This window comes from Carcharodon carcharias, chromosome 24 (assembly GCF_017639515.1).
Source record: "Carcharodon carcharias isolate sCarCar2 chromosome 24, sCarCar2.pri, whole genome shotgun sequence".
In the NCBI taxonomy this organism is placed as follows: domain Eukaryota; kingdom Metazoa; phylum Chordata; class Chondrichthyes; order Lamniformes; family Lamnidae; genus Carcharodon; species Carcharodon carcharias.
Window position 1 is genome coordinate 32,038,405 of NC_054490.1, and position 16,563 is coordinate 32,054,967.

Genomic DNA, 16,563 nt, shown 5'->3' on the forward strand with positions numbered 1-16,563 from the left:
ACTAGGCTCTGGATAGGTCTTTAAACTAACAGGGCCGGGCTGGGCGGGGGGGGGGGGGGGGGGGGGGGGGGGGGGGGTGGTGGTGGTGGTAGGTGGGTGTTGGTGAGGATTCGGGTGAAGGGAGACATGGAAATCCAAAGAGAAAGATTAAGGCATTGGAACAGTTTGGCAATGTGGTTAAAGACAAGCAGAATGGGAAAGGAAAGGCCAGAGGGTTTTACAATAAGTGTACATCAGCGAACAAGGTCATTGAAGGGAATAGATTTAAAGAACCTTTCATTTATTTTTTTATCAGAACGCGTAAAGCATCAGCAATAAGATAGATCAACTAGTGGCACAAATAGAGGTAAATGACTTAGATTTACTCACTATTACCAAGGTTGGGAAATAAAAATTCCAGGGTCCACAATATTTTGGAAAGACAAAGAATGGCAATGGAGATGGTGTAGCCTTGATAGTAAAGGATGACACAAGGACATTCATGAGTCTGGCCTCAGGTGGACATGAAGTAGAATCCATATGGGTGGAAATTAGGAATAGCAAGAGTCAGAAAGCACCGGTGGGAGTAGTTTATAGCCCTCCCTAATCATAGTTATATAATTGGACAGAGCATTAATCAAAAAAGTATGGGTGCTTCTAACAAATGCAATGGAATAATAATAGACTTTAATCTTCATCTGGATTGGGACAATGAAATTGGCAAGAGTGGTCTTGGAGATGAATTTGTGACATGTTTTAATGACAGTTTCTTGGACAAATACTTTGTGGAACCGATGAGGGGTAAAACTATCTTAGATCTCGTATAGTGTAATGAAGCATGTTTAATTAGTAATGCCATAGTAAAAGATCCTCTGGGAAATAGTGATCATATCAATTAATTTCACATTAAATTTGAAAGTGACGTATTCTAATTGCAAACAAAAATCTTAAACTTAAAGCCAATTACATAGGTATGAGGGGAGAACTGGCTACGGTTAATTGGGTAAATAGAATAAAACATATTGCTATAAATTAACAGTGGGAACCATTTAAAGCAACGATTCAAAATATTCAACAAAAATACATTGCTGTGCAAAACAAATCTGCAGCAAGAAAGATCCATCCGTGGCTCAATCAAGGTTGCAAGGAGATTATTAGATTATTAGAAGAGGCTTAGAATGTACCAAAAAAAAATCCTCAACAAGTCTGAGGATTGGAAATGTTTTAGAAAACAGCATAGGGATTGCTCAAAAGGGAGAAATATAGAATGATAGTAAACTAGCCAGAAACATGAAAACATGTTATAAGAACGTTTATAAGTAAATAAAAAGGAAGAGAGTAGCTAAAGTAAATCTGTGTCCCTTAGAAGCAAAGACAGGGGAAATTATCATGGAGAATGAGGAAATAGCAGAGGCATCGAACAAATCTTGTATATTTGCTTTGACACTGGAAGACACAATCTTCGTACCAGAAATAGATGGTAACCTAGGGGTTAAAAAAGTGAGGAAATTAACATCAGCAGAGAAAAAATATTGGAGAAACCTGAGGGATGAATATTCATGAATTCTCCAGGATCTGATGGCTTACATTCTTGAGCTCTAAAAGAGATAGCTGTTTTAACTATGGTTTTCCAAAGTTCCACGGATTATTGAACAGCCCAATCCAAATGGAAGTTGCCAAATGTTACACCGCTTTTCAAGGGAGGAAGGGAGCAAAGAGTTAACTGCAGGCCAATTAGCCTATCATGAATCATTAGGCAAATGCTGGAATCTGCTATTAAGGAAGTCATAACAATGCACTTAGAAAAGCATAGTACGATTAGAAAAACGCAACATGGTTTTACTAAAGGGAAATCATGTTTGACACATTTATTGGAGTTTTTTGAGTATGTAGCTGCTAGGGGAGATAAAGGGGAACCAGGAGATGTAGTATACCTAGATTTCCAAAAGGCATTCAATAAGGTGACTCAGAAAAAGGTTAACAGGCAAGATAATTGCTCATGAAGTTGGGGGTAATATATTACATGGACAGAGGATGGGTTAACAGGCAGGAAGCAGAGAGAGAGTATAAACAGGATATCTTCATGTTAGCAGGCAGTTAATACTGGAGTGCCCAAAAAAATTAGTGATGGGTCCTCAGCTATTTGCAATCTATATTAATAAGGAAGTGGTGACATAGTGGTATTGTCACTGGACTGGTATTCCAGAGACCCAGGACAATGCTCCTGAGATCCAGGTTCAAATCGCACAGCAGATGGTGAAATTTGAATTCAATAAAAATTATGGAATTAAAAGTCTGATGATTGCTGCATAAAAACCCATCTGATTCACTAATGTCCTTTAGGTAAGGAAATCTGCCATCGTTACCTGGTCTGGCCAACATGTGACTCCAGACCCATATCAATGTGGCTAACTCTTAAATGCCCTCTGAACAAGGGCAATTAGGGATGGGCAATAAATGCTGGCCCAGGCTATGAATGAATTTTTAAAAAATGAAAAGGCAGAGAACATATCAAAATTTGCTGCTGATACCAAGCTAGGTAGAAAGGTAAGCTGTGGGAAGGACACAGAGACAGCAAAGAGATATATACAGGTTAAGTGCGTGGATAGCAACATGACAGATAGAGTATAAAGTAGAGAAGTGTGAAGTTATTCACTTAGCTCGTGAGAATAGAAAAGCAGAATTTCTAAAAGGTGTGAAACCGTGTGGATATCCAGAGAGACCTGGGTGTGTTCGTACAAGAAACACAAAGTTAGTATGCAGGTACAGCAAGCAATTACATAGGCAAATAGCATGTTGCAAGGGGATTGGAGTACAAGAATAAAGAGGTTTTGCTACAATTGTACAGGCTTTGGTGAGACCAAATCTGGAGAGCTGTGTGCAGTTTTGGAATTCATATTTAAGAAAGGATGTACTTGCACTGGAGGCAGTACAGCGAAGCTTCACTAAGTCGGTTGCTGGGATGAGGGAATTGTCCAATGATGAGAGGCTGAGTAATTTGGGCCTATATTGTCTGGAATTTAGAAGAATGAGAGGTGATCTCATTGAAACATAAGATTTCAAAGGGGCTTGAGAGGCTAGATGCCGGGAGATTGTATCTGCAGGTCAGGAAATCTAAAACACTGGGGCACAGTTTCAGGATAAGAAAGATGAGGAGAAATTATTTCACTCAACAGGCTATGAATCTTTGGAATTCTTTACCGCAGAGGATTGTGGATGCTCCATCGCTGAATACATTTAAGACAAATTTTTAATCTCTCCAAATTAAGGGATATAGGGAACAGGTGAAAAAATTGCAGTCTCTAAATGTCCCTCAGTTTGATCTCAATGCCTAATGATTAGAATTAGCATCCTGAAGCTTAGTGAATGGCTTTGCCAAGTTTTGAAAAATTTACCTCATTTCTGCTGTTTCTTAAGTCCAGAATTTTATGAGAATGGCATAATATTCAGAGAATGAAATGAAAAAGTGTCGATTTCCGACACTTGCTAACTCTGTACATTATATTAACGTGCAATTCCTCGGGGCATATACTGTGAAATTGTGCTAACTGCAGCTCTAAAATCCACCCCTGGATTTTATACAACAAGGAAGGTTTATTCTTACAAAGTTCAAATGTCTCTGTTCTCCTAGTTAAAAGGGAGGGGTGTGTACCACTTTATTCCCCATTAAACAGGCTCTACATTTACTGCACATTCGGCTATTGTTATGTTTCATGGGAATTTCCAGGAGTTTCTATTCCGCAAATCTGAGGTGGATTATTGGAAAATCCTTTTGTATACCACTGACAATTTAACCGGAAACTGTCTACGTACCTGTGATGTTTATGTTTAATGTTTATGTTTTTTTGTAAAAGGACATTTTAGTTAAAAAGAAATGCTATATAAAAAAGTCTGCCAGTAGGGGTGTGCTAAGTCCTGGGTGTATGTTCTCTGTCCTGGTACAGAGAAAAAATAATGGTACTTTCTGTTTATACACAGGAAGCCAGGCAGATACTTGTGTGCGTGCACTCGTTTGATAAATTGTTAAGAAATGACAAAACACTTCAAATGGTGATGAGGATGGGATTATCATTATTAAAGCCTTTTGATCCAGCTACTATAGATTTGTTGTTTATGTCAAGCAAATGGAACAGTTTTTCATTGTGAATGAGATTGAAGAGGAAAAAGTAGGACTCAGTTTCTTATAGTCATCGTAATGAAAGATTTCACTTTACTGAGAAATCTCATTGCTCCTGACAAGCCAGCAGATAAAAGCTTTAAAGAGCTTGTAGAGGTTTTGAAAAAGCATTTTGATCCCAGGCCAGCAATTATTGCCGAGATTTTCAAGTTTCACCGAAGAGAACAGCATAAGGGTGAGTCAGTTTCCCAGTCCCTGCCTGAGTTGAGAAAATTAGCAGAACATTGCAACTTTAAAGATTACCTGGAAGAAGCTTTGCATGATCGCTTGGTTTGTGGACCAAGAAATGAAAGAATTCAGCATAGATTGTTAGCAGAGCAAGATTTGACAACGAAGAAAGCTTTTGAGATTGCACAAAGCATAGAAATGCCAGAAAAAGGTGGAGATTTGAAAGCGCTATCTATCAATGCCGAAGTTAAAATAGTAAAGTCAGAGGATAGTCGCTTCCAAACATGTTACCGCTGTAATGGAATTGGGCATAATGCTGAAGCTTATAAGCGGAAAACTGGTGATTGTTGTTACTGTGGAAAAAATAGACACATATAGCATGCATGTGGATCAAAGGCTGATCACATTAAGCAGTACCGGCAAGAAAAGGGAGCACACAGACAAGTCATGCTTGAAAATAAACAGGCAATTTAAAAAGAAAACAAAATACAAAAGTAATCAGAGTCCAGACAAGACAAAGAGTAAAACTAACAGCGACAATGCAGAAGAGCAATTGTGTTGTATTCAATCTGATATGAAACTAGATGAAGGACTAAAAGTTGGCATTGCCTTAAATGGTAAAATGATTTAAATAGAGGTTGACACTAAAGCATCTGTTTCTATGGCTTTAGAGAAGACATGGGAGAAAATTTCCATTGCAGAAAACCTTCCTCCAGCTTAGCACCTACAATGGTGAGCCTGTGAATATACTTGGAAAAAAAAATGTCTGTTCAAGCCAAATATAGAGGTATAATAGCAAAGTTTCCACTTATCATTGTGAAAGGGGATCATCCATCGCTTATGGGCAGAAACTGGCTAAAAGAAATTTGGCTGGACTGGAATGAAATAAATAAATAAATAAATAAAGTGCATTACAACCCCATGTTGCAGTCGTTGTTAGACAAGCATACTGATGCTTTCAAAGGTCTTGGAGTTTTAAAGATATTGAAGCCAAACTTGCTGTGAAGACCGAAGCTTCTCCAAGGTTCTTCAAACTACATTCAGTTCCCTACTCAATGCAACAGAAAATCGAGCAGGAACGAGAAAGGCTTGAAAACTTTCAGATAATTGAGAAAGTTGATAATGCAGGGTGGGTATCTCCCAAAGTCCCAGCAGTGAAGGATGATGGGTCTATCAGAATATGTGGTGACTATAATATCACCATAAAGCTTTTCCTGGAAGCTATGCTGAAAACTGAGGATCTGTTTGCTGCTCTGAATGGAGGTGAATTATTCATTAAGCTTGACCTATCACAGGTATTTTTGCAAATGCATCTGAGTGACGATTCCAGAAGTATACAACCATCAGCTCAATTAGAGGTCTATTTCAGCATAAATGACTAACATTCAGAATTGCATAATCACTAGCCTTATTCCAGCAGGCCATGGACAAAACACTGCAGGGCCTCTCTGGTGTAATCTGCTTCCAAGCCAACATGCTCATCACCAGGAAAAACCTACCAATTCATTTAGAGAGCTTAGGCAGGGTCCTGCATAAACTGGAAAAATATGGCATCCGCTGTAAGAAATCTAAATGTTCATCCCTGGAGCCCTCAGTGGAGTGCCTGGGGCATGTGATCACAAAACTGGTCTCTCAACCTCACCCAGAAAGGAGGAAGCAGTGGTAAATGCACATCAGCCCAAAAATGTTAAAGAGCTTCATTTGTTTTTGGGGCTTGTGAATTACTATGGCAAGTTAATTTCCAGTTTGGCTACCATGGCAACATCACTGAATAATCTGAAGAAGAATACAAAATGGCACTGGCTACAAGCCTGTCAGGAACTTTCCAAAGAACTCAAGCAAGAACACACTCCTGCTAAAGTCCTGGCACATTTCAATGAAAAGTTGCCTGTCAGCCTGGCATGTGAAGCATCTGGATACGGTGTTGCAGATGTCATCTCCCACACATTTCCTGATGACAGTGAAAGGCCCATTGCATACACCTCATGAACCTTATCCAATGCAAAACAAAATTATGCCCAAATTGAGAAGGAAACTCTTGGACTAATCTATGGAGTCAAGAAGTTCCACCAATATTTGTATGGTGTAATTCATGTTAATTACCGACCACAAGCCTTTGACATGGTTGCTTAGCCTAAAGTCACAAACTCCAACACTTGCCGCTGTACACCTATAAAGGGAGGCACTGATCTTACCTGCTTGCCAGTACAAAATTACATTTTGCTCTACTGAGAATCATGGAAATGAGGACGCACTTTCCAGACTTCCGTTACACCACAGCTCCACAACCCGAAGTGAAATCGCTTCTTTCAATGTGAACCAGATAGACATGCTACCCGTTAAAGCAGATCAAATTTGACTTGAAATGCAGAGAATGCTGTGCTCTCCAAAGTTTATCTATACAAGAAGGTTGGCGTGCAACCTAAGAAGTGACTTCTGAGCTTAGACCTTGCTACATGCATAGGTTGAGCTGACTCTGCAAGACAATTGCTTATTATGGGGAATCAGAGTTGTTATTCCTCCAAAATTCCAAACAAGAGTGTTAGAAGAACTTCACCTCAGTCACATGGAAATCGTCAAAATGAAAGCATTGCTTCGTCTACAGGTTTGGAGGCCACACCTGGATAAAAACATCAAATGCCTTCTCCTGCACCTGCCCCATTACATCCATGGGCTTAGTCTGACCACCTATGGCAGAGACTTCATGTGGACTTTGCTGGACCACTTCTCGGACATACCTTCCTGATTGTGGTGGATGCCCACACAAAGTGGTCTCACGTTATTCCCCTGAAGTCGACTACTTCAACAAAGACCACTGATGCTCTCCGGAATGTGTACATTACTTTTGGATTGCCAAAGCAGATTGTGTCTGACAATGGCACACAGTTCACATCATGTGAATTTCAAACATTCCTGAAAAACAATGGAATCAAGCAGATTCTCATCTCGCCTTACCATCCATCCTCAAATGATGAAACGGAGCACCTTGTCCAGACATTCAAAGTGGCCATATTGAAGGGGAGGATGCAGGTTGCAAGCTGAAGCTGAAGAACTTATTGATGATGTATTGCAACACTCCACATTCAACAACAAGCATATCTCCTGCTGAGCTGATGCTTGGAAGTTGACTGCATTCCAGAATGGATTTTCTGTGGTCTGGACTTGAAATGAAAGTTTGGTTCAAAACAGCTTGATCAGAATAGGTCACATGACACAAGTAAACCAGCTCGAGAGTTTAATCTGGATCAGTCTGCTTGCAACCAAAATTGCTGTAGAACACCAAAGCGGCTCCTGGGAAGAATCATCAAGCGTCGAGGACCTATGATGTTGAATCTTCCCGGAAGAGACACACTGACCAGATTAGGGAAGACAAATCCAAGGAACCAAATTTCCAGGGATCTCCAGTAACAGTGGAAAATTCCTGGGAAACATCTGCTCCAGTTGGTGAAACCCGATTTGATTCAACTGATAAACCTGTAGCACCCGTAGCTACAATTGTTGAACCTGAACAAAGACAACTGGAACAGCAGAACCTTCCATTTCTAATTAAACAAACGTAAGCCAATAAGCCTCTCTAGACCAAAGCAAATCTGCAAATTACCTGACTGATTTGATCCTGGCTAAAGTGGGAGGAGATGTGATGTTTGTGTTTAACATTTATGCTTTTTTTGTAAAAGGACATTTTAGTTAAAAGGAAGTGCTATATAAGAAACCTGCCAGTAGGGTGTGCTAAGTCCTGGGTGAATTGCCCTCTGGGGTAGAAAAAGAATAAAGGTACCTTCCATTTTGTACACAGGAAGCCCATGTTCAGAAGCAGATACGTGTGCATGGGCGCTTGTTTTCTAAATTGTTAAGAAGTGACAAAACATTTCAGTACCATTGCCTGGTTCTTGCATAGATTCCTGGAAATTCCTCCTGGTTGCCCAGCATGTGTCTGCATCCTAGGTATAAACAGGTCATGGAGGAATTTGAGCCTTAAAACAGCAGGAAGCTTCTTCATTTAATGAACAGAATTGAGAGCAATTTTAAATTTTACATCTGAAGGGAATTCTATGTGTAAATTTCTAAATTTAAGATTTTTGCCCCTGATGATATATAGGACTTATGTTCCCTTGTCATTTTCATGCAGGTTACAATTGATTTGGTAAATTGTTACTGTTTTCATAAATATTTTTACCCACAGTGGTGTTTAATATGATTAACATATCTATATTCTGGTCTCCTTGTAAACTTTTTTTTTCAGCATAATTGTACAGTCAAACTCTTTGAATCACCACAAAGTATGCCAATATACTAACTTGTACATCATTATTTTACACCTTGGAATCATACACTCGTCTTATTTTGTCAAGATTTTCTGACTCTGCCTCTCTTCACTTGAACGGGAAGGTTTTTTTCTCTTTTATAACATAATAAATGTTTTTTCAACAATGAAAATATCAGCTGCACGACCAAACAAGCAGATACCTCAACTCCTGGCATTTGTGCAGAACATGTCCCAGCTGCCGGAGTCCTTCACACGAAATGAAGCAGAAATCCAGATCGAGGCATTTTATGGTATCACAGAATCCAATAATATGAGACAGGACTGTACAGTCAATCAGGGTCAGTTGCAGTTCACGAAATGTAAGTGTTTCCACAGATCCCACTATGGCCTGAGCCAGTGCTTTATTCTGAGACTCAAACAGGTAATGCAATATGTTCAGGAGGTTAATTTTACCAGCTTTGCTCTCTGTGTTTCCAATCTGTCCTTCAACCATTTCCTTCACCCAGTCAATCACTCGGCAGGTAGTTTGATAAAGAAATGGGCCAAGAAACTCCTGCAGGGGCCGAGCTGACTGTGGGGAAGAGAGACCAGCAACAAAACGGAGGAATACCTCAAATCGCCCATCTTCTTTGCTGTGGGCTTCATTTAGGAGCTTATGGATTTCCCCGGGATCTGGAGTCAGGAATTGTGTGAGTGCAGCTACAAACTCTTGGATGGTGAGATGTGTGAATGTGTAAACCACACTCTGGACAGAATCATCACTCTCCAAAAGTTCCATCAGGAACCCAGACAGGAACTGGGAAGGTTGCAGATTGTACTTGATCAAATCTTCATTTCTAAACACAATCTTCCTCTCTGAGACTCCTGTGAAGGCCATCTCACCAAGCTTCAGGAACACATCACGGGGGCTTTCAATCTCTGGGCTATGGTTTTTCAGGATGTTGTAAATATAGTAGGAATATAGTTGGGTGATGGTCTTGGGAACTTGCTGCTGTTTCCTGTCTCTTTGTGTAAAGAAGGGGCCCAGTGACAGACCGAGGATCCAGCAGTAGGTAGGGTTGTAGCACATGGTGTACAGGATCTCATTCTCCTCCAAGTGTTTGAAAACAGCTGCTGCCACCATATGATCTTCAAAAAACTTGTTGAAATATTCCTTCCGTTCATCACCAACAAATCCCAGGATTTCCGCCCAGATACTGATCTCAGCCTTTTCCAATAAATGTAATGCAGTGGGGCGGCTGGTCACTAGCACTGAACATCCTGGGAGCAGCTTGTGCTGTATTAAACTGTACACAATGTCAGACACTTCACACCAGCATTCAGGGTCTGTGCACATGAACTGAGGTTCTGTATTTCTCCGATTGTCAGCAAAGTCGATCCTGTCCTTGAATTCATCCAAACTATCGAATATAAACAGCAATCTCTCTGGGGTCTTCCAAAGCTCTCTCAGAACATTCCCAAAGTAAGGATACTGATCCAATATCAGATTCCTCAGATTTATTCTGCAGTTAATATTGTTCAAATCCCGGAATTTAAAACTGAAAACAAATTGAAAGCGTGGATATATTTTCTCAGTGGCCCAATCATAAATAATCTTTTGTACCATTGTTGTTTTTCCAATCCCCGGGACTCCGCTCACTACTGCTGAACTCCCAGATTTGGATTTTCTCCAGGAAAAACTGCTCTGGAACAACTGATCAGTTCGGATTTTTTCCAGTTCTTTCCGGAGATGTGTCTTTCTCCATTCTTCATGGTCTCGGCCTCTTGCCAGCAGTTCATGTTCTACAAGTGTCCGGTCCCGAACATTAGAAATGATCGTTAGCTCAGCGTATCGATCAATCAGCTGGAAAATCTTAACCTTCTCCTTTATTAGGATAGTGTTCACTCTCAATGTGTCAGTTTGTTTCCAAAGTGTTTCCTTGTGTTTCTTCTGAACATCTTCAATTAGGACAGAAAGTGGTTCTCAATGTTAGTTGTATTAACATAATAATAACTTCTCAAAACTATTTTTGCTGAATAGATGGATTTATTTCAATAAAAAAAATAATTAATAGAAAGTTCACTTGAGAGTGAACAAAAGCCGAGAAAAGGTCAAATTCTGACTTGATTTTAAATTTACTGAATGCAGATTTTTATTCAGGCGATATTTTCCCTCTGGTGGGGAACCCTATCCAGCCTACCCTATACTTTAGACAATACAAATCCACATGTGAACCTGGTCACACAACAATAGAGAATCTAGTCGTTCAATTGTTGAATCATTCAGTGTTGTTTATCTTCTACAGCAATGGAAAACAATACTGGATATCGGCACATTGATTGCGCAGGAGCCCCACTGCTATCTCAATAGACCTTTGGCAGGTTTGGCTGAGGTGTTGTGTGCACAGGGAGAGGGACCTAGACTGAATGGACAGAAGGTGTCCAATTTGACATTGTGCTAGGCTTCAACATGGTCACCTACTTCCATATTAGCAACCCAGCTACCCCCCCAAGCTCATCTACTGCTGAAACCCTATTCTATTACCACCAGGCTCGGCTATTTCTCTACTTGCCCAGTCTTTTCATTTAATGCTTCATATTTTTGGATCTCATTCCCTCCAATTTATAAAGGAAAAGATTTCTGGGGGCAAAGGTAACTCCTAACATCTGCTTCAGGCACTGCTCTTTGCTTGTGAGCCCAAAGCATCTTTGTGCCACATAGGAGGATTGTATTGAGATCAACGTGCAAATTGTAATCCAAAATTGGTTTCTCGGTGTATCAGGATCCTGCCAGGTGTGTACAGAGTTTCACTGTGTATCAAGATCTTGCCAGGTGTATACAGGGTTTCTCAGTGTATCACAATCCTGTCAGGTGTGTACAGGGTTTCACACTATATCAGGATCCTATCAGGCGTGTACGGGGTTTCCCAGTGTATTGGGATCCTGCCAGGTGTGTGTGGGATTTCCCAGTGTATCAGAATCCTGCCAGGTGTGTATGGGATTTCACAGTGTATCGGGATCCTGCCAGGAGCGTACGGGGTTTCACAGTGTGTCGGGATCCTGCCAGGAGCGTACGGGGTTTCACACTATATCGGGATCCTGCCAAGCGTCCTTTAAGTCTTCACATGTAATAGTAATCAGCGGTTTGATTAAGTGGAATAATGCATTGTCTGGATATTTACAGAATGTGTCAGAAATCCTATGAATTTTAACTTGAAGCTACAGAAAATATCTGAGAATTGATGGTGTACCCAAAGAACCTACAATACTGATTCCACAGCATTTGAGCATCTGACTCCAGATTCTGACCATCTCTAAGCAAATGGCTATAGTCAACATTTCTGATTTTCTGGTGTTTTAGCAGATATGAACTTCCAACCAGACTGCTTGCTTCCACTCCTGCCTCAGCTTATCTGTTGATGAAACTGTCATCCATTCCTTTGTTATCTTGAGACTTGAGTATTTCCAGGCACTCACTCCTGGCTGACCTCCTACCTTACACCCTCCATAAACTTCAACTCATCTAAAATTGCCCTCAGTCCCGTTCACCCATTACCATCCATACTCGCTGACCTACAATGGCTCACAGATCAGCAATGCCTCAATTTTAAAATTCTCAGCCTAGTTTTCAGATCTCTCTACAGCCTTGCCCCTCCATAACTGTAACGTCTTCCAGCCCTACAACCCTCAGCAAGTTCTCTGCCCTTTAATTTTGGCCACTTTTGCAACACCACTTTTAATTAATTCATCATGGTGGCCGTGTCTTCTTCAGCTGCCGAGACCTAAGATCCGGAATTTTCTTCCTAAACCCCTTCAACTCTCTACTTCTCTTCCAACCTTAAAGACGCTCCTTAAAGTTTACACCTTCGACAAAGTAGGCATTTACTGCCTTCTGCGGCTTGTGTCACATTTTATTTGTTAAAGCTGCTGTGAGGACTTGGGGTGCTTCACTATGCTAAATAAATGCAAATTATTATTTGAAATCTCATTTCATTTCTTACCTTTCAGGTGACTGGGTACTTCTGATAAACCTTGTGCGACGTTCATATAATCAAATCGATCAGAACCTGTTTAAATCATTTAGATTTTACAATGTAATAATCAAATTGCAGTGTTTGAATGTGAAATTGAGTTCAGTGTGTGATTTTATCATACCAAGTTCCTGTATTTCTTTCAGTATTTTTTCCAACTTTGGGATCCCATGGCACATTTTCACAAAGGATTCCCACATTGCCTTTTGGGCCCGAGAGCCTTTCTCCATCACCAGATTTAGGAGAAGTTTGGACCTGTCAATCCTGTTTCCCTTCTCCATGAACTCAGTGACTTTCTGCAAAGAATAATAATGAACATATTGAGAAGTAGAGTGGAAGATAAGCACTTAGAATGAAAAGGAAAGGGTCTGCTCAGTGATGGCATTTTCCAGTTGTTTTGAGCACAGAAAACAGTTCCAGGGCTGGGTCCTGATCCATGGTATAGATGGATGGATATTCTGTAAATATTGTGATTCAATCATTAACGGGAAATAAATCTGATGACACAAAAATAGAAATCAGAAATATATTTTAAGTGAGAAATCACTATAATCTGCAGTAATTTAATAGGATTAGTTTTCTCTGTCCTTCAGTGTCCAACATGACATCAGATTACTGATTGACAATATGATCCATTTGTTTCTCACACTTACTCCCTGCTGTCACACCTCGTGAATTACTCAGAAATAAAACAGCAGCAAATCAGAAGTCAAGTGACAGGGAAAGGACAATTCTAGAAGTGAGAGAAGCAGCGAGAAACTCTGACAGAAGACAATCCCTGTCGATTTCTCCATGATGATCCAACCAATTCAATCACTGTTCTCCTCAGTATTTGAAACATGTTAAACCGTTAATTTGCACATCCACAGCTGGTGTGAAACCTCAGTAGCCAGGAACATAATGTCGAGAAATGTTTCATCATTTGGAATTTCATCAGCAGTTTACAATAATGGAGCTTTTACTGTTGTTCGTGCAGTTATGGTATTACCGATTTTTAGAAAACTGTTTTCAAGATTACATTTTATTGAAATGGACTCTAAGTCGATATGGACTCCGAGGAGATCACATGATTTCTCTTGTGGATTTGACTACTATCAGCCAGACATGGGTCAGTCTGTACTTACCTCAATAAGATTCACAAAAGACATCTGAAATTCAATAAACTCTTAAAAAGACAAAAGGTTAAAATAAGCACCATATACGGGCTCACAAATTTTCTTATCTGGAAGCATAATTTGACAATTTTGAGACAGTGGCAATCTTGGCTTGCCTGCTAAAGGTATTGGAAAAGGCAGAAAGCTGCTCAGAGAAACAGATCCATCTTTAAACAGCTTCAGAGCAGCAGAGGAGAAACTGCTTGCATCAGGGAAAGAGAGAAGATAAACAAGCTCAGCCATCAGACGGCTGTAATCAACCAGGTTAAGAAGGACCATCCCTGTAGCACAATAAAAGCGAAACAAACAACCAATGTCTCCCCTTTTCCTGTTCCATCTCCAATGCTCACCTGTGAAAATAACATCTGGAAAATCAATTGTGGAAGCCATTGCAGCTGCAGAGACAACCCTATAATCTCAAAACGTTCACTTCAGACAATGCAACACCTTGATTCCAGGCCTGTACTGAACAATGGAAGCTGAACTGATTCAATTGTTTATAAGTTTTTTGTATCTTCTTCTGTAACTAATCCTTGTGTGTACCATATGTTACTGACTATCTTCTCTTGGGTAACTCCCAGATTATTAGTATGAATTAAACTAGCCTTTTATTTTTAAGTAAAATGGCTTTTCTACTGGGTTATTTCACATGGTACAAGCTCCTTCTTTCACGTGATCCAACACACTCAGTCTTTTGTACACCTTATTCCACTTTTCTCCTTCTATACGCTGGTCCTTGCCAGTTTATTTTAAACCCTCCCCAACCACACTATGCTATCTCACTGCAAGGACATTGGTCCCAGCTCTATTGAGGTGCAACTCGTCTTTTTTGAATAGGTGCTTCTTGCCCCAGAACTGGCCCCAATGCCCCAAGAATCTGAAGCCCTCCCTCCTGCAGCATGCCTCAAAGCATAAATCCATCCTCCCTATCTTCCCGTTTCAACTCCCGCTTGTGCAAGTTACTGGGAGTAATCCAGAGATTACTACCTCTGGAGTCCTCCTTTTAAACTTTCTCCCTAACTCCTGAAAGTCTGACTTGCCCTCTCTATGTCATTGCTAGCGACATGCACTGCAGCTTCTGGCCCACTCCCTTCTTCCTGTAGCATACTCTGCCTCCTTATTCATGATGTTCTTAACCATGGCACCATGGAGACATCAAAACATTCAAGACGCACGATGAAGTCACAGATTCGCCTGTCTGTCCCCCTAACTATGGAATATCTTTTTAACAACTGCATGCCTACTCTTTGCTTCTCTCCCTTGCACAGTTGTTTGCCCACTGGCACCACTGCACTCCTCCAAGGTGTCGTCTCTCCTAGCAGTCTCCAATGCTGTGTACTTGTTTGTGAATGACACATATCCCAGAGACTGGTACACATTCTGACTCCTACTCCTCTTCTGGATGGCCACCCACGAACTCTCACTTTCTGTGAGGTGATCATCTCCTGGAATATACAATCCAGGAAACTCCCACCATCTCTGAAGCTCTACAGTGACTCCAGCTGCCCCTCATTGTCCATTTTGGCAGGAAGAATAAAAAATAAACATATTATCCAAATAGTGAGAGGCTGCAGAACTCAGATTCAGAGGGATCTGGGTGTCCTACACCATGAATCACAAGAGGCTTGTATGCAGATATGGCAAGTAATTTAGGAAGCTGATAGAATGTTATCATTTATTGTGAGGGAAATCAATTACAAAAATAGGGAGATTATGCTTCAGTTATACAGAATATTGGTGATACCACATCTGGAGTATCGTGTACAGTATTGATCTCCTTATTTAAGGAAAGATGCAAATGTGTTAGAAACAGTTCAAAGGTTTACTGGGCTAATATCAGGAATGAGTGGATTGTCTCATGAGGAAAGGGTAGGCAGGCTAGATTTGTATCCACTTGAGTTTTGAAGATTAAGAGATGGCTTGACTGAAACTTTTAAGATCCTGAGGGGTCTTGACAGGGTGGATGTGGAGAGGATGTTTCCTCCTGTGGGAGAATCTAGAACTAGGGCTCATGGCTTAAAAATAAGGGGTCGCTCATTTAAGTCAGAGGTGAGGGGAATCTCTTTGGAAATCTCTTCCTCAAAAGGCAGTGGAAGCAGAGTCTTTGAATAATCTTAAGGCAGAGCTAGACAGATTCTTGATTAGCGAGGTGAAAGGTTATCGGGTGTAGCCAGGAATGTGGAGTGGAGGTTATAAACGGATGAGCCATGATCTTATAGAGTGGCGCAGCAGGCTTGAGGGGCTGAGTGGCCTACTCCTGCTCCTAATTCATATGTATTAATGTATGTTCAAACTCAGAAATCCTGAGGTCAACCTTAAGCATCTGAACACATGTAGTCCTCCAAGACACTTGAAACATCCTGAAGTTCCCATATAGTGCAGGAATTGCAAGAAATAAGTCTCAACTGTTCATTAAGATCTAAAAACAAATTTCTGTCATTTAGAATTTAGTTGCAAGCTTGTATTTAGAAATAGTTTAGGTAATGCCTCAAGGCCTGCTCTTTTTTATCTTTTCATGAGATGAGGGTGCTCCTGGCAAGGCCAGCATTTGTTGAGAAGGTGACGGTGAGCCGCCTGCTTAAACCACTGCATACATCTGGTGCAGGTATACCCGCTGTTAGGACAGGAGTTCCAGAGTGTTAACCCAGTGACAGTGAAGAAACGGCAATATAGTTCCAAGTCAGGATGGTGTGTGACTTGGAGGGGAATTTGTAGATGGTGGTATTCCCAAGCATCTTCTGCCCTTGTCTTTCTAGGTTGTAGAGGTCGTGGGTTTGGAATGTGCTGTCAAAGGAGCCTTGATGAGTT

At 40.7% G+C, this 16,563-nt stretch overlaps 1 protein-coding gene across 24 annotated transcripts in view; it reads right to left on the reverse strand.

The window, feature by feature from the left end:
* Positions 1 to 16,563, reverse strand: part of LOC121269361 (NACHT, LRR and PYD domains-containing protein 3-like) — a 72,491-nt gene that overhangs the window by 10,014 nt on the left and 45,914 nt on the right. For 23 of the 24 annotated variants that reach the window (XM_041173934.1, XM_041173927.1, XM_041173932.1 and 20 more), the window contains 3 exons: positions 12,726 to 12,897; positions 12,572 to 12,637; positions 8,792 to 10,529 (listed from right to left, as the gene is read on the reverse strand). In XM_041173934.1, coding sequence (XP_041029868.1) covers positions 8,792 to 10,529; positions 12,572 to 12,637; positions 12,726 to 12,897 — 1,976 coding nt within the window. Of the gene's footprint in view, positions 1 to 8,201; positions 8,266 to 8,791; positions 10,530 to 12,571; positions 12,638 to 12,725; positions 12,898 to 16,563 lie in introns of all 24 variants that reach the window. The other variant, XR_005941341.1, reaches the window with a different exon arrangement.